At 36.8% G+C, this 18,453-nt stretch overlaps 1 protein-coding gene across 8 annotated transcripts in view; it reads left to right on the top strand.

Moving 5' to 3' along the window:
• Nucleotides 1-18,453, top strand: part of RAPGEF2 (Rap guanine nucleotide exchange factor 2) — a 185,675-nt gene that overhangs the window by 63,193 nt on the left and 104,029 nt on the right. For all 8 annotated transcript variants that reach the window (XM_065061441.1, XM_065061440.1, XM_065061435.1 and 5 more), the window contains exon 4: nucleotides 12,594-12,677. In XM_065061441.1, coding sequence (XP_064917513.1) covers nucleotides 12,594-12,677 — 84 coding nt within the window. The remainder of the gene's footprint in view (nucleotides 1-12,593; nucleotides 12,678-18,453) is intronic.

Below are 18,453 nucleotides of genomic sequence, written 5' to 3'. Positions count from 1 at the left end.
AGAAAATTGTGAAATCTGGGTTAACCTGAAGTGCTTTTTGCCATTCTTTTGCACTGATTTGCTTTGTCACTCCTTTCATGTGACTTCATCTTCACTTTGGTTGTTTGCCTGTCATTCCTATTTAGTTGCTTCTTGACATTTTTTTTCTCCATGATTTATTTAGTAGATTTAATGGGCAGTTTGGCAGTTCCTGGATATAGATGATAATGCAAAATGTGCTTGCTCTAGCATTTCACATCTCTGATTTAATGTTTAATGGGCTAAACCTGAAAGTTAACACTGAATATTTTACTAAAAAAAAAAAAAAAATCAGTGCTGCAAAGCCAGAAATATATGTTCTGTTTCTCTGAGCTGCAGCTTTACATTTTATTTTAATTAACAATTTGACATCTATTTGGTAAGAAGATCCCATGGAACCTGCAGTCTAATGTCAGTATTCTATTTTATGATAACAAACTTGGAGGAATCCTTTATTTGTTTTACAAATTCAGCATATGTATTGAAGATGTATTCTTCTAAAAAGCAAAATTCCAATTTTACAATATACATGTTTGAAAAGAGGTCTTTGAGTGCTGCAGGAGAGAAGCAATGTGATAGCCACGTTAGAATCAATCCATGCAGTTATGATCTGCAGAAAATGAGTTTAGAAACCTAAGTTTTGTGTGTGTGGTTTTTTTGTTTGTTGGTTTGGTTTGGTTTTGTTTGTTTCTTTTAAACTCTGATTTGAACTCTTAAGTTACAACTACTTCCCCCTCTGCCACTCGCCCCCAGTGATATTATGACTTGCACTGAAGTCTGAAATCGAGTGCTAATTTTCTTTGTTCATTAGAAAAATCTATTAAAATAGCTGCAACTGTTGGAGCTGTTAATTGACCTGTGGGTGTGACCTCTCTGAGGCACAACTTGATGTCTGTGTGGATAAGCTAAATCCTTATCCCTAAATGGTAACATGAAAATGAATACAGTTGCTCTGTTCATTTGCTCAAATTTTTTTCATTGTGAAAATTTTGTTCATACTTGCTCTGCTTATGAAAAGGTACATTTCTATTATATGTATGCAAAGCTGAAAATAATTGTCTGCATTAGGTACAAACATAGTAATTTTCTTATCCTTCATTAAAAAAAAAAAATAGTTGTTAATTTTCATAGTATCTCTATAGATTTTTTTCATGGCCAGAGGGATAAAGTTGACCACGTTGTTTAGAAATGGCTCCTCTCATCTGCATTTACTTTAGTGTCAGTGGGTATACGTGGTAGTGACAAATTCTCAAACCCTACGGCTATCTCGCTGTTTAAATGGAAACTGGGTTATTAAAAGTGGCAGTTCAGCTCGAGTTATTCTTCATTTGCCAGTCATTCTACTACTTTGGTTTGATGGGAAGTTAACAATGAAATGGCTTAAAACCTGCAAGGCAAAATTTTAGAATTGAGGTTTACTTGACACACATACTTGATTTATTTTATTTTTTTTTTATTTTTTTTAATTTTATTTATTTTATTTATTTTATTTTGTTTACCTGCTGCCTTTATTAAAATCTACTTAAAGATTCCATTAAAAAATACTTAGTTTGGTCACTTGAGATACCTATTTTATCAATAGTTCAAAGGCAAAAAAATATTATTTTTTCATATCTGTGTAATAGACATTCTTGAAATTTCCAACACTAAGTTTCTAAACAGCATTTTCTTTGGAAAACAAAGCTTTTGCAGAATAGTAGAGGCGGTGTATACCTATTGACAGTTGAACACAATTTTTCAGATCAAAATTGAAATGTTTGCTGTGATGGCAGAGAGGAATCCTTGGCAATAAATGTTTTGCTTATAAGCAAATGAATATGTCTCCAGTAAAATAAGCACCTCTTTTTTTCCCCTCTGTAGTCATACCGGGGATGTATGTGATTTTCAGCAATGCTGTTTGATATTCTGTTGGTATGCTTTAGTAGTGTTTGGCTTACTCTTGGTGTAAGGAAGTCTTGTATGTCTTTAAGCTTCCCTTATTCTCTTCTCTAAAGATATTCGATTGGCAGAAAATATTTTAAGTTTTGATGACTTGCTGTCTGAAGTTATTCAATATTAAAACCTCATGTGTTTCTGAATGGCCGTGCTGTAGCACGAAGTTTTGTGATCGTGTTCCCTTTATTTTCTGAGCAATTGAACCTGGAATGAACTGAAATGTGCTTATAATGTTTTTAAAGAATACAAAGGAAACTCCAACCCAGGTTATTGTAAAATAAAGTGTGTTTTTTAGTGTTTTAGAGAATCTTCCAATAAAGCCTGATAGTATACATGCTTCTACCTCCCACATGTCCCTTCTGAGAAGACTGCAAGAAGTATATTTTAGATTGAAGCTCTTAAAACAGAATCACACCATTCAGTTTCATCTTACTTTCTTCTTCCACACTTTTCATACAATCTGGGATGAAAACCATCCACTTATGTTAAGACTGTAGTGTTTATATTGCGGTAAGGGGGGGATATGAGAAGTAGAGAAGGCTACAAAAAGAATAAAGATACGTAATTTCGGCTGGTCTTTTGGGATATTTCCAAGTTTTGAATTAAGTTTTCTGGTTTAGTAGCTGTAATATCACTGTCTAGATTTAGCTAGATTTTCTGAGTTACATCACTGTGGCAAATCACAAGACCCAAAATTCTTGTTGTGAGCTAACCACGCGGCCTTCTCCAGAGCTGGCTTGGCCCAGCTGCTGAAGCCTGAACTGAAAGAAATTTGGAAAGGAAATAAAGGAGCATGACTTTTTGGTTGCTACTGAAATACTTCTGGTTTTCTTAGATGAAAATGTTGGCGTCTTTCCTGAGGCAGAGCAGAATGTCGGAGAGCATTTGCTTTGGGACAGGTTGTGTTAGAGGGTCGCCCAGAGGCCTTGGGGAGGTGGTCTTTGGGCAGGGACTGGTGGGGAACTTACAGTGCTTCCTCAGGAGGGTGTTCTTCCCAGGAGATGTGCTGTCATCTCTCCATGTTTCTTACTTTGCACAAGAAGTCAAGTAGGGATTTTGGATGTAGCTGTAAAGTGTCTGCGTATGTCTTAGCTAGATGGCTAAGCTGTAGTTTTATTTGCAGCTGTGAGTCTATGTAATTAATATACGGTAGTTCTGAGCAAGGACAGGTGAGAAACAGATCTATGATTAGTCTTGAAAAGCAGAACTCTGAGAGTCAAACTCGAAGTCCCACAGTGAAAGTGACATTTAGGGAATTCATGGTTCTTTCACAGTGGTGTATTGCCCTGAAGACCGTCAGGAGGATAAAAGAAGTGTGTACAAAACAACAAAAAGCAATGCCAAAGTTGCTGTACTTTTCTGCATAGCCTGACTTAATTGTGTGATGAAGTGCAACAAAAATTAGCTAGAAGCTGCTTCTTTAGCTATTGGTGCATGATTTTTAATCAGAAGAGCTCTGTGGAGGTGACCTTGCTGAAATTTGTATTCTGTTGCACACATTTGTGTTACGGAGTGCTTTTATGTTTCTATACATGTTCAAGAAGTTTTATGATAGTGGTATCATAAACCCAAGTTATTCTGTATAGATACAGTATATGTGATCTATAGCTATGTATGTTTATATCTTATACTATAAAATTTAAAACCTAAAATGTTACAGAAAGAAATTTCTAGAGAAGGGTATGAGGATCAAGCTGGTGTTCCCACTAATGATATTCCAAGTTATCGGTAAAATTATTTCCTTGTATACTCTAACACTTTTAACCAGAATTAATGATTTTTGGATAGGATGTGCTTGTTCATGGAGGCTTGGGTCATATTTCTGCATTTACTCTCTTTGTTTACTGAATGTTCTTGACTTCAGAGAGCCCCTGTAAAAGATTTCTTTCCTAGTTTTATAGAAATATGACACACTTTGAAAATTTTTTTAAAATGCTCTGAATAAACTGTAAACTCAGAATATATTTGTTTGAAGCATCTCTCTGGGTCAGCATCCTCATTTTCAGTTAGGCCGCTACAGACGTTAATATATATTAATTCTGCTTGTACATCCATGGGTTTCTGTGGAAGTAATGCAGCAGAGCAGTGTATTTAATAATGCAAAGAGCTGCTGCAGCAGGGCTGGTCTCTGTCTCTCTCTTTTTTTTGTGTCCTTTAAGTATTCCTAAAGGTGTATTGCTTCTTCTGGTAGCTGGGTGGTTGCCAAGGTGGTGTTGGGATACTGCCAGTTCTGCACTGCAGTAAATCAGGAACTTGAATTTATACATTGTGTTGTCGATACATTTTCTGTGAGAAATTTTTTAAGCAATGTGTATCATTAAAACAAGGACTGAACCAAGGCTTCTTAATAGTGTCAGTGGTCAATGTTTACAATCTGTTAGCTTTGCACAGCCAGTTCCAAACTTCTGTGTTATTGTTTGACCTGATTTTGAGAGTTCTTTGAATGAGGACTAAAGTAAATTTTTTCTTGAGGGGATTTTAATTTGCACCTTTTATAGTGTAAATGTTTCACTAAAACCTATCATCTTTTTGTTGCTGTTGTTGTAGTTTTGAGAATAAAAGCTTTGATTTTGGAGAAATCTTAGAAGTGGTTAAGATTTTATAGCAGAATTCTCTATCTTGATTGACCTTGGAATATTTTGAATGCAAGAACATTTTATTTTATTACTTCTGTCATAGTTTTCCTGATGATTTAGGAGACTAATTATCTTTCTGAATTTCTCTTCTGATATCAAGGGCTAATTCACTGTACAAGTTTAATGATAATAGGTCAGTTAGCTTGCATATGTGTCTTTGCATAATGTATTTATTGGTTGCCTGTTCAATCAGCAGTCTTATTTGTTTTATTGAAGAATTACCTCTTGGCTTCATTCTTTTTTATTTCTTTGTTTCTCACTCTTGCTACCAGGAGATAAGACACCAGTTTTCATCTTGTGCCTATTAATAAAAGAAAATCATGGACATTGGTTGAAATACGCACTTTAAGATGCCTTTTTAGTGAAAATTAGGATTTCTAAATTCTGAGTTATCAGTTTTACTACTGGATATATTTTAACTTTTTCTTACATTTAGAATGAAGACTAGGGGTAAGAATAAATGTAACCTTAAAGTGTTAATTAGAAAAAAAAAAAAAAAAAGTGTTTGAAGATTGTATGTGGCTGAAGCATTAATTACCCAATCTGTTTTATTCCTGCATTTGGGATACACCTCTTAATGTCATCAAGAGCATCTAAAGTGCTCTGGCAGATGTGAGGTAACTGCTTAACTAGCTTATTAAGGAGGGTTATAGGCGGTGCTGACAACGTGAGTAAATGGTTTTCTGATTATTCTGGATGTTACAATAATACAATCCTAGTGGTCAGGATTTTCTGGCAATGAGATGTTTGCTTGAGAGAACAATTGAACTTAAGGACCTGTTTGGCATTCCAGGGTTCTCCAGGGCTACTGTCTAATTGTGGCAATGGTTATTAAATTAAACTACCTATGGCTTTCAGCACACAGAGGATAACTGAAATGAGCAAAGAGAAACAGACAGATTAATCTGCTAAAACAAGATCCTATGGAGCGTACACTTGCAGAGCAATGTTCTAATTCCTTCTTGTGTAGTACTTAAATGCCTGAAAGAGGTCCCAGTTCTGACATGTCAAGTTTTCGTTGTTTCTGTTCCTCTCAGGTGGAAATCTGGGAGCAGGAGCAATGTCTGTTATGAATTAATCTGTGTTTACGTTCTGAAATTTATTCAGCCTTTAACAAATTTGATTATACATTTTCAAGAAAATGTGATCTGCTAGCTACATTTTGGTTTGTAATATAAGCTCTTTTATCAAAATAGCTACAAATGTTATAGCTGTAGGAATGGTACTATATCCAATTTAAATGTAAATCTTGAATCTTTCAGTGGCTGGAATTTTAGTGATTTATGGAGAGAAAAATTCCAGCTCTTTCACAACCAAGAAATTTTTCTTCTTATGAAGTAGCTTGGACCAGAAGGTGGTCAGAGAGGCAAAGTCTTCTATTAGCATGTTATTTCAAGTCCAGGTGTGGAATTTTGCACTGAAGTGATGTCTTATTTGATAGGATTAAAGCATGTTTGGCAGTTGCCAGCATGAAGACCTGCAAGATCTTACCACTGTGCATACTTACGATGTTCATTATCCTAGTTGAACCAAATGTGCACAAGTAAGCATGTGCTAAATATGGTTCATTATTCCCGAGATTTTAGTAGTGCTACATCTCATCTTGATGAGAATGACAATTACATGGATTGCTGTGGGTAAAATATAGCTATTTCTAAAGAAGTCTTAAAGGGAAGTGATGCCTCAGGACTTTAGGAAAGGGGAAGACTTATGAGAGATGCTGCGGATATTTCAGGTTTATTTGGCCTTTCAGTAGATTGACTTAAATCTTTATTGTAGTTGAATATTTTGGAAGGTTTTTTCAGCATCTTATGTGATCAGGTAGTCTTGAAAGCTAAAGTTTGAACACCTGTGCTACTGTAGACGGATGCCCTTTAGAATCAGTATGTGTGGAGATGCGGTAGATTCAACAGGGGAACATGGACTGAAACAAGTTATTTTTTGTGCATGATTTCTTTGTTATGCTGTTAATATTGATTCAGGTTTGTAGTTACAAACCTGGTGTACAAGTGCTGCATGTTGCTTTAAGTAAAAGTAATTGTAATTAGGAAATAAAACTTAAGTTTTCATTAGTGTATGTGTTACTACTTGCGATCTGGGAATAAGAAGCTGCCACTTGCAGTGAAGTAAATAGTTCACAGCATGAGGAGATTGATAGAAATGCTGAAGGCTCTGAGAGAGCCTGCAAACTTCTTGGATCTTGGCAATCCAGAGCTTTAGAAAGACTTCCTAATTTTTGAACTTTGACTACCGCTGAGGTCTCAAAAAACAATCATATTCTAGAAGATATGAAGACGTAAGTCTGAAAATACTATCTAACTTTATAAATGGTGACAGCCTGGTGATGTCATCTTAGGCTACTGCATAGTTATGGAACTGAAGTTTCTGTATAGAACAGTTAGAGTGACAGCTATGAAGTTACTTAGCAAAGTTCTGTGTTCAGTTTTTGTGTCACTTTCAAAGCTGAGAAGGCTGCTGTCTGGCTGCTACATCAAGGAAGCTGGGGAGGGAAATGCAATGGGAGGGCATTGCAATCCAGTCTCTGCATATCTGTTCCTAGTTCCCAAATTGCCACAAAGCATGCTGTCTTGTGTTCTGGGAAATTAAATATAAATTTGCCAGGAAATCCCCTGCTCTCAAAAGTGCTATAACATTAGAGTCAAGGTTTAAAGTAGCTTTATTTGAATTTCGTACAACTAACTGAGGCAAGTGCAGATTATGAATCAAGTCTGCTTACTGGTGACTGTTTTGGTTCAGTTTTGCACCACTTTAAGGTTGCTGCTAGAACTTGGGTATTCAGAAAACTTCATCAATAGGTAGCTCTATCATAGTAGTTATAAAACAATAATGTTAAATCTTGGTACCCGAGTCCTATTGTTGTCTTCACAGAATACAAATCCTGTCTTGTGTTAAAGATCTCTGTTCTTCTGCTTCTTTCTTTTAAGATTTAGGTTTTGTCCTCTGCACAGCAGACAAATGCTTCAAGTGCATGTAGACAGAGGGACACTAGTCTGAAGCTGGTGTGACGTGAGCAGTTACAGTTGTAGTGGAGCCAATGCCTTGAATCTGGCCATAGGCCTGTTGGTTTTGTAATGGGTGGATGGAAGTTTGTGTCACCAAGGTTTCACTGGGGCTTTTGTTGGCTTTAATATAGCTAGGACAGAAAGACTATGTGTATTGATTTTGTTCTTCTGACTGCCCTTTAATGTGTGACTTCAGGATAAATTGCCTGTGTCATCTTACTTTCTAAGTAATAAATCTTGTTTTGTGTAACTTGGGGGAGTGAAATAGCTGTGCTGCATTTAGTAGGCAACGTAACTTAAACAGTGTGGAGTTTCATCCAGGTGAATACCCAGAACAGTAGATAAGCTGGAAAAAAGAAACAAACAAAACCCAAATAGCCCTGAGAACCCCTCACCAGTCTTAATTTGAAGCAATGTACTCCATCACTTAAGGCCAACAGATAAATTAGTTTCTTGCCTGCAAAGATCATCTATGGATGCCTGCTTAGAAATGTGTCAGTAACTTCTGATTTCAAGTATTTTCACTCCTGCTGTGCATGCAGCCTTGCAATACTTGGGGGAGGGTGAGAAGAGGAACTCAAAACTAGGTAGAAGTGATGTTTGCCTGCTTGGTTGAGATTTGCCTTCAGCCTGATGTAGATGGTTCACTGCAGTTCCCAGTTCACCAGTGTCTCACAGCTGCTTCTTTAGTCATGGTGATTGGGATGAATACCACTGGCACCCTTACAGAACTAGGAATTTGAAAGAATTTACATAAGCAAATGTCTTTCCTTTCTATATCATCTTGCCTGACAAGTGCTGCTGGACTCTCTCTTCCCTCAACTGTCCCTTGACAGAAACAACCAAATATTCCTCTAAGAATGCCTCTGAGGGGAAGTCATCAGCATCTATTCTGCTTCAGCTAATTCTGGATTAAATGCTTACACACACTTAATACCTCCCTGCAAATGCAGTCAGGGATATGTCCTGTCCACAAAGGAACCCTTTTTAGCACAACTTATTGTCATCCCTTTAACAGAAGAAATATCCTGAGAAGGACAAATACAAGTTTTTATAATAGATACCACTATGAGCTGCCAGTAATAGACAGTATTCTAGCAGTGACAGAAAACTCATTAATTAGGCTTAGATTTATTGTCTATAATTCAATTTTGATGTTTAGAAACAAAGTGTAAAATGTGATTGCAAAGAACGTTCCAAATGCAAGTATTCTGCATTGAGCAAAATGGTATTTGCATGAGTCTCGTGTGGCTTGAAAAAGTGATTTTGTAGTTCAGTGTAGGCTGATTCTGCAGTTCCTTCTGTTGTTCATTACAGGCACAAAAGTCCTGAAGAATGCAAATGCATTGTTGAGAAACAGATGTCAGGCATAGGACAGAAAACACGGAAACTTGATTGAAAGCCACCTGATGTTTGAATAGGATTGTGGAAAGCCCAGGGCCCTTAAAATGAAAGACTTGCATGTGGTTTGTGTAACAGCACTATCTTGCAAGAGCTGGCTGCCAAATGGCTTTTTTGAGGCTTAATTCTAAAAAACTGGAAGTGTAGCACGTGTTGAGAAGTGCAAGAGTTAAATTTATTTTCATATGAAAGGAATAAATCCGTTTTTCATTTGTCTGTAGTGTTTTTGGAGGGAAGCATGTGTCTTCTGGGGTTAGGAATGTATTTTTTTTATACAAGCGAGTTTCCTTAAGATGTTTTGTTCGAGACTATATTAAAACACTAGTAGAGCTATAAGGGTAAAGAGAATAAAAATCCATTTGTCAGTGTTCTTTGCTCTTGAAGACTGTCTTGGAAATATTTATAATGTTTTGGCTGGCGATGACAGTTTAAAAGAATACACAGTGCATTTTGGGGAAGATACTTTGGATGCAGACATATTCTGTGGTGACCTTTCACTATTGCGGTACAACAGTACTGAAGTTTTTTTTTTTCATTTCTTTCATTGACTACAGTAGAGTGGTTTTTGCACTACATGATATGAGTACCGTAGAGCTTAGAAAGTCTCAAACATGACTGTAAAAATAAAAACAGATATCAAAGTACATGTGAAAGAAAAAAAAAAATAAACCCAGTCAGATGGTATTCCTTAAGTTTATTTTTTTATCAGTGTTTTCCTCTGTCAAATGAACAGATGCTGCTTTTGATTATAAATAAAGTGGATGAAGTATGAAGTTCATGACAGATAATTGAGAAGGAGCAACAACTGCTTAAGAGCAAACCTGGAGTGGATAAACCCATTAATTGATTAAAAAAAAAAAAAAAAAAGATAAAACTGAGTTGGATGATTAACTGAGTGAAAAGACCTGCTGTGTGTGATCAAACAAGAAAAAAATTAAACCACTGAGGTTAAATGTATAATCATTATAGCTGTTTGCTAAATGATTCAAAGGGAGATTCAAAAGTAGCATTAAGATGAATTTGAATATTGAACATATTGACTGATGCTTGTGAAAGCCAGTGGCTGCTTTTCTCTTTGTAGATAAATATCTCCAAGGAAAAAAGATAGGTAAAACCCCTTAAAAACAGATGATTTCACAGAGGATTTAAAATAGTTCAATAGCTCTTAAAGGAGGAAAGAAAAAAAAGCTTGTGCATCACTAAGTTTGTAAAAGTTAAAGTATTTTCTTGTTGTTTTAAATACATGGTTTTAATTCTTGTTTCTATTACTTTATTATTGGAAATGGCTTTCTGTAAGAGTAAAAACAGATCTTCTAGATCACTGTTGCTTTAGAGTCATAAAGCCTGTGACCCCAGATGAGGTTCTTTTCTGTCAGACTACACTTCTATACATAATCAAACTCCCAGTTTTTAGGAAGAAACCAAACCAAATCAACCAAACAAAAACAAGAACAACAAAACCACAAAAAAGCCCCAAACAAAACCACACACACAAACAAAACTCAACATAAAAATATCTAATAAAAACCCACTGTAATCCATATGGAAAAATTATCATTGACATCCTAATAAATTACCTCCCAGCAACTTGGAAAGTCACTCAGTCTAACAGCCAATGCTAAAAATGTCAATTTTAGAAACTTTAAGCTATGCTAATTAGTGCAGATTATTTGTATTTAGATTGGCATCTGTGTAAAACCGGAGACAACAAAAAACCCAACAGACTTGCAGTTCAGCAGCAATGCTGGCTATATGCCTGACAGGGTAGGACTCATTTTTGGGGGAAGAGTGTTTGAAAATGTGTGGCTTAACTCAGGTGCATGTTTATATTTCTTAAAATGATATTTCCTTTTGAAGCGTTGGTTTTCTTGAATTTATCTGCTTTAACCTGGTTCTCTGTCCTTATGGACAACATTGATTATTCTAGAATAACAAAGTTTGGACAATACAGGTCCGCATGAGAAGCACACTTCAGAAAAGGCAGCTTGGTGCACGTCAACTATGTAAATCAAAGTAGTTTGTTGTTTTAGCAGTGACACAGTGTTATTGCTTCATTTGCTATTGTTTATCAGTATAAAGAAGTATTTGCTGAAGTCTCCCTTTTGAAGGTTTTCACTGATCGGTAAGGCTTCAGTGGTCAGGTCATAGGCTGGTAGAAAAGAAATATAGGCTGCATTATCTTAGTTTGTGTTCTTTGTCATAGATTGTGTCCTTAATTTCCTCTGTTAATTATCCATGTTTCTGATGTTTGTCCTTTCTCTCATGGTTATATTGCAATGGAAACTGAGCACGTTTTTAGATTGGATGGCTTGCTGTTTTGTTCTCCACCGTCTTAGGCCAGCTCCCTCTCCCGAACTTCAACTTCCCTTTCACAAAGTGCAATACAGTGAGTGCTGAGGAAATGGCACTCTTGTTTTGAGGACCCTGCTGTATAGGTACTCCTTAAATTGAAGTACTTCAAATGAAAAAGCACAGTGCTAGCATGTACATAGCCTACTTATATTTAAGATTGGGTTTTAATACTACACTGTCATTAGAAGGTGTGGGCTGTTCTTGCTTGAAGTTAGAACTGATTGTTGCTAGAGATTTGAGACATGTAATTTAAAAAAATGAAGGTGCTACAGGTTAATTAAGTAATCTGCATCTCGGTGTCACTAGGGACATGGTTTTCAGACAAGAAGGCTCATGCAGTTCTTGATGACATACTTGAATCCAATTAGTGTCTTTGGAAGAAGCAGAAGTAGTAAAAACTGGAGTACAGATATTCTCAGTGTTGACTGTTGAAATGGCACAAGAATTCTACCACAGCTATTTCTAGTAACCTTAAACTATTTTATTTTCCTGTCTAAACATTATTTGAACTTGTCCAAGAAGAGTCTAAGCCTATGAAAAGGGTTTTGTATGGCTCAAGGAGCAAGATCTGAATCTATAGTAGGATGAACTGGGCCTGCATGACAAAGCGCTCATCCAGTTCCTCTATGGGATGAAGAGAGGGGGGGAAAAAAACTCTTTTCCCCTTTTACTGGGAGTTTATTCTTATGCCTGGAACAGACATGAAAGGGGCAGTGTGTAATAGCAGCAGATATAGTTGACTAACAAATCTGATATAGGTATCCAATACTGTCTTACTTTGTGGGACAGACTCATGCTGAAAGAGAAATTTCTCTCTTGAAAAAAAAAAGGGGGTAAAGGAGATGGCTAGAATTGGGAAGGGAAGCCTTATTTATAGAAGGGAAGGTGCCATACTTCTCTTCAGCAAGAGGAAAGTAATGGGTTTGACAGAATACATGATATTTACAGTGTATTGACTTTCAATTATATTTTGCTGGATTTGTGCTGTTACCAAATGAACAAATACAGACTTTTAAAAAAGTGAAGTAAAAGAAATGAGGTATTCTAATAATGTATGTATTTGCAGGTCAAAATTAAATAGTTTGATGGAATTGTTTTGTAAATTATTGAACTGTGCCTTTCTTCCCTAACTTTGAGCATTTTTGCCTCTGGTCTTTGTACTGCGTATTTGGTAGTGCTATGAGTAACTTAAGTATCTTAAACTGTGTCCTTGTTTTTTTTATTCTAGCCCCGATGATATTGGTACCTGTTGGTATATCCTGCTGTCTGGTTCAGTCTTCATTAAAGAATCTATGTTTCTTCCAAGGAGCAGGTATGTCAGCTATGAATGTACTGCAGTCTGTATTTTCAACATAAATCATGAGATATAGAGAATTTTTAAAATTAAAAGGCAATGTCTTCTGCTTAATGAAACACATAAGTACACACATAAACACACTTTTCTTACCTTTACTAGCTGTGGCAATTGTTTTATACCTGTAGCTAGAATTGAAAGCTGATCATTGTGGACAGTGTACACACATCCAAAGTGTCATGCAACTGCTGTCAATTTAAAAACAAAACCACCAAAAACCTGAAAAATGGAGTGAAGTACCAAGTTCTCGTGAGTAATCAAACTTTAAATCATAGGATGCACTGGGGCATATGATGTTTTCCTGAGGCTTTACTTATCGTGCACAAGTCTGCAGTATATGTTTTAACATATGCTTAGATCACGTTAATGCTGGGTTTGCTACTTTAGTTTAAGGTTGTGCTTTGTGTAATTTTGCAGTGAGGGGTGATATTTTACATGGCAAAAGATAAGTTGGAGTGTGAGACACTCAGAACTTACATTGTTACAGTAAAAAGCTTCATTATTTTGAGCTATGGAAAAAACGTGAATGACTGTGAGGATTTTGGACGAAGGTGGCTGAGCTTGATCATTTCAGTGGAAGCAGAGCAGAATCACTTTAAAATGCTGGTTATATGCATATTCATTCAGACTGCTATAAAAGGATCCTTTGAAGTACATGGCATGTAATAACATCTGTGAAAGGTGGAATGGAAGAATGACCTGTCTCTGTATGGTATGATGAGAATGAAAACACCAGAAACTTCCTTACAATTTTAAATAGTAGGAAACCACTTCAGAGCTAGTGTTGGTTGGCATATGAACAATTAGATGTTCAAATCTGCCTTTCAGTGGGAGAGTGATGCTGGTCTTGGGACTTCCTTTTGATGATGGTGGCATGTTCTTGGTGTAAGCAAGTGTCTTGCATCTGTAAGAGGACAGGCGCTGCTGATAAAACGGTAAATTTGCTGTGCCATTAAACAGTATATGCTAAAGGTGCAAAACTGTTTTTTGTGAAAAGTAGCACAACAACAGATTATAGGATCCCTGCTGCAGGCAGATGGAAGAAAATTGTCCCATATGTCGCCCGTGAATAGGCAATGCCAGAAAAAAAGCTGGCGGAAAGTGCTGCCTTTGGATGCCAGAAGAAAGGATATATGATATCTCAGTGTAGGGTGGTTGTATATAGTCTGGGGCAAGAATTTTCTGTTTCTTTGAGTTACAGCAGTACTTGTGCTTCAGGCAGTTTTTGACGCTTGATGAGAGGTGAGATTTAATAAGATAAACAATTAACTTGAGATTCTTCCTGGAAGAATGAACAGAAAATTACAGGTCCTGTGGCTCTAAGCAGAGCACTCAAGGGCTGTTCACCTTGACAAATTCAGAAATGACACCCGGGACAATGTCTGAGATCTTGGTGAATTGTGAGTGTGGAATTTGCCATTAGAAGAAGTTTCATAGTTGTGGATGGGGTCAGGTAGCTGCCAAGGCTGGTGTTTTGGGAAAAAAATTCTAAGAGAAACAATTTGTTAATTAACAAAAATAACATAAGTCTGTGAAAGCAAAATTAAGAAACTTTAGTGAGGTAAGATACAAACGATTTCTGGAGAGCAAATCCAGAGTCATTCCAGTGAGATGCTTTGTTCTCAGAAGCTGTAGCTATTAAAGGTGAGGGCCTTATTTAAATTTTATTTTAGTTTAGGACAAGGCTAATCAGGATTTTTACTTTATAAGTGAGTAAGCTGCAATATCTGGGCCTTGGGCTCATCCATGACTAAGAAACTTGGGAAAAGTGAGAGTGAGGGCACCCAGGTTAAATTTCTAATTTGGGATACTGGTGGGTAATAAGGAATTATTATTATTATTTTTTTTTTTTTTTTAAAGCAAAGATCTGAGAAAAAAACTAAGTTGTTCAGCTTTACTTACGCTGCCAGTGAATTGTTCACAAGGAAATCATAAACTGCTCAGAGGAAGAGACTGATTAACAGCAATACTTAAGTAAAATTTTATACTTCTGTAGGAAAAAGGGAGAGAGACCTCCTGAAAAGGTTGCTGTCCGGAAAGAACTGGTAGGATGGTATTTTGAAATGCAAAGAATAGTGTCAGAAGTGTGCAAAACGCAGTTACTGGATAACTGTTTGCTTAAACTGGCGATTTCTGCACATACAGGGAGTAATAGTTTCAAGAGCCTTTTTGAGCATTGCATCATTTGGGAGTCTTGAAGTCTTATTGCCGTTAAGATGAATTTGCTACGCTTTAGCAAATGGAGCGTGTCCTGATGCATCATTGATGTCAGGTAATCGGAAGAGACCTAAACATTGCCTGGTAGAGATCATCTAAATTTGATCTTGTTTGACCAAAACATTGTCATTTGAATAAACTTATTGTAAATTCATATTTAGATTTTTCTGGTGGGTTTTTTTTCCAGTTTAATCCATTTTATCTTTGAGCATCTAGAAAGTCACTAGGAAATAATTTTGCAACATGTGAAGCTGGTGAGTAAGAGAGCAGGATGGAGCTGAGAAGTGTGTGTAGGAGCAGAAAGCAAGAAGTGTGTTCCTTTCTTCAAATCTGAGTGACTCGAAATTCTTGTTTCCCTAACTTTTCCCAGAGCTTAGAGTAACCCATCTCTTCTGTCCCCAAAAATCTCACCATCCAAAACTCCTTTTATTTTTTTTTTCTGCCTTACAAATTTTTTTGTTGTTGTGTTTTTTTGGGTTTTGTTCCCCAGGCACCTGTGGTAAATCCATTTGCACAGGTTCTCCGGGCTGCATCCAGCCCTCTCAGTGGGGCCTTAGGAGCTGCTGGTCCTGCTCAGACTGTGGGCTTCCCCTTGTCCATCCTTCTGTCTTTGTGAAGCTCAGCTTCACTGGATGACAGTTGGGCAGTACCTGGCCAAATTTAAATATATGTGTGTGTTGTTACCCTTCCCTCCCAAATTTCAAGAGCTTTTGCTATTATTTGTTGGATTGCATTCTTTTAAAATGTATGTCTGTACAAGCTAGGGTAAAAGTAGTACCTAGATAGGGTAATTCAGATAGCCCTAGTGAATAAATCTGCCTGCAATCTGGGAGATGTTCTCTTAGTCCTGTGCTGAATTCCATCTTACTCTTAGCTTGGTCGCTGTTGGCCTGTGAGCCTATAAGGAACAGGCTGGAGTGCTATCATCAGACTTAGAGCTGCAACTTGGAAATACCTTAGTGCATTTGAGTAGGTCTACTAGCTAATTTAGTTGCACTGGTTTCAGATACAGCATCCTCAATCTGGTTGGTGGATGACACTGAAAACGTTATTTTCTTGTCTATTTTATGTCAGGTAAACATGGTTGGTGTTTTGTGTGGTTTTTTTTTTTTTTGGTGTGGTGGTTCCTCTCCTCCCCCCCCCAATAGTAGTTTCCATGCGGCCTAAAAGCATAAGAAATGACCACCTCCCTGCTTTCCCACTCAAACCAGAAATAAATAATGGTATAGCAGTCCAAAAATAAGCAGCTTTGTAATGTACTATATTTGATCAAATAGCTGCTAGTTGAAATAGTTTGAAATGAGTGGCATAGTTGCCAATTTTGGCAAAGTTATATAATGTACTGACTGACTTGTAAAAGTACTTGTAGCTAGCTACTTGACAAGTCTTTAACTCAAAATATGTTCAAGATTGAATATTGGAATGCATAAAATCCTAAATCAAGTAACTTTATTTGGAAAATGTAACATCTAAGCCATGTCTGTTTTGTGAAAACGAGCATGAGTAACATACTATTTCCCTATTGTAATATATTTTAGCTTGTCTTTGTTCAAATGTCAAGTAAATAGTGTTCATAAGATAAGGCTGGATTTTAAATATTTACAATTTGGAGTTTTAAAGGATTTTGACCTGAACAATTAAAGCTGGTGACATAAAGTAAAGCTTAATCTTGTTCTCACATTTAATTTCTGTAAATTTCAACAGTGAAATTTATTCTGACAGGTTAATGTGAGGAAGATATTTTTTTCTCCCCATATTTTGCTACTGACAGTTTCCATACCGATTCCCTTTCTTTAACATACCTGGCATGTATTATGGTCAAACTAAACATTATTTAATTCCCTGCTCCTACCATGACCAACAAGCTAGCACAAATTAACACTTGGTCACATCACCGTTTCCACTGAGCATCTGTACCCTGAGGCAGTTCACATGGTAGAGAAAGGTGTATGTATGAAGTCCAGAAAATAAATGAGCAGGAAATACAATTCCCTGATATTGTCCTGCTTCTCCTGTGTTTTCATGAAGTCACTGGCAGCAGTAATGTGACAGTCTCTCAAAATATCATTAGGAATGGTCTCTAGCATCCCTAGATCTGCTTCATGCTCTCATCACATTTTCTCAGCTGCTCAGACTTCCCTGTAGTTTTTGTTCCAGGACTTTGGTTCTAGTGTGAATTTTACCATGGTCTTTCATCTTATCTGACTCAGAGCTGCACTACAAAAACATCTCCTAGATCTCCCGCAGCTAACCTTGTGTTTGCCCATGGCCTCCATGACCAGATGATGCAACTAACTCTTAGCAGCAACAAAACGCAGAACTGGTGCTTGGGTTTTTCAGCTTTTCTCCTACAATTCTCCTACACCCCATCTGGGTGGTGTGTGCTGTGCTGCGATGCCAACTTGCCATGTGCAGACCTGGCTTTGCCTGTCTTTAACTACTTGCTCATCTACACTATTTCCTCTTCTTTTCCTTCTTTACTGCCACACCCAACCGGTTCTCCCCTCATCACTTGGTATGGCAATGGAGAGCTGCTCTCCCTTGGGCAAGTACACCCAACCGGTTCTCCCCTCATCACTTGGTATGGCAATGGAGAGCTGCTCTCCCTTGGGCAAGTTCATAAATTTTATGTACAAGAGCAATTATTTAAGCTTTTTCCTCTAATTAAAAGATTGAGTTTTGAAGTTGAGAGAACATCTGTTTTTTTCTCTCTTTAAAATTAAAAGGGATTATGTATTTAAATATTGATGATTTAGCCCTGTGGTCTTGCTTATACTAAAACAACTTAAAAAGTGGAATAGAATATCAAATTCCACTAGAGAGCGATTGAAGGAATTATGGACTTGTTTTGAATGTGTTTAAAGCAATAACAAAACTCATTTTTAGTATAAATGCTTTGTCATTGTCCATGTGTGTTCTGAGTAATTTAAAATAACCTCTCTCAGTAGAAAATTTCTTAGGGATTTTGGCAGCTTTTTTTCTTTTGACGGGTAATGCATGTGAGTATACTAGTGCTGGAGCAGAGCTTTTGGCTGGATACATGCATTTATACAGCTTTATGTATCCTGAAATATACTTCCTAACTTTTGTGATGCCTGGGACATGCTGTTTGGTGCAGTTTACAGTGAATAAAATTATATTGATATCTTTAATCACAACCTTCTCTCAATATATGACCCTAATAAATTTGTAACTTAGTGTTTGTTAATAGTGGCTGTTGCCAGCTGAGATTGAGGTAACAGAATGAAACCAGTGTTTTAACTGAAAGAGAGTGACCAACATACACAAATATTTAAACAAAGATAAATTTTGAATTCTACTAAAAAAGGTGGTGGGTTTTTTTGGTTTTTATTTAAATTTTTTTACCCTGAGTGGGAAACTGAGAGTTTTAGAACAAAGGATTTGGGGCGGCTCAAGGTTGTACTTTTAGGAGCTGCTGGTTTAGTTATTTAAGCTGCAGAGGGAGTTGATCAAGAGCTGTGCTGAACTTACTGAGCTTTGCTGTTTGAGTTTTGCC

Source organism: Columba livia, chromosome 4 (genome assembly GCF_036013475.1).
Source record: "Columba livia isolate bColLiv1 breed racing homer chromosome 4, bColLiv1.pat.W.v2, whole genome shotgun sequence".
Lineage (NCBI taxonomy): Eukaryota > Metazoa > Chordata > Aves > Columbiformes > Columbidae > Columba > Columba livia.
The sequence above is the reverse complement of the archived record's forward strand: the minus strand, read 5'-3'. Positions and strand labels throughout refer to the sequence as shown.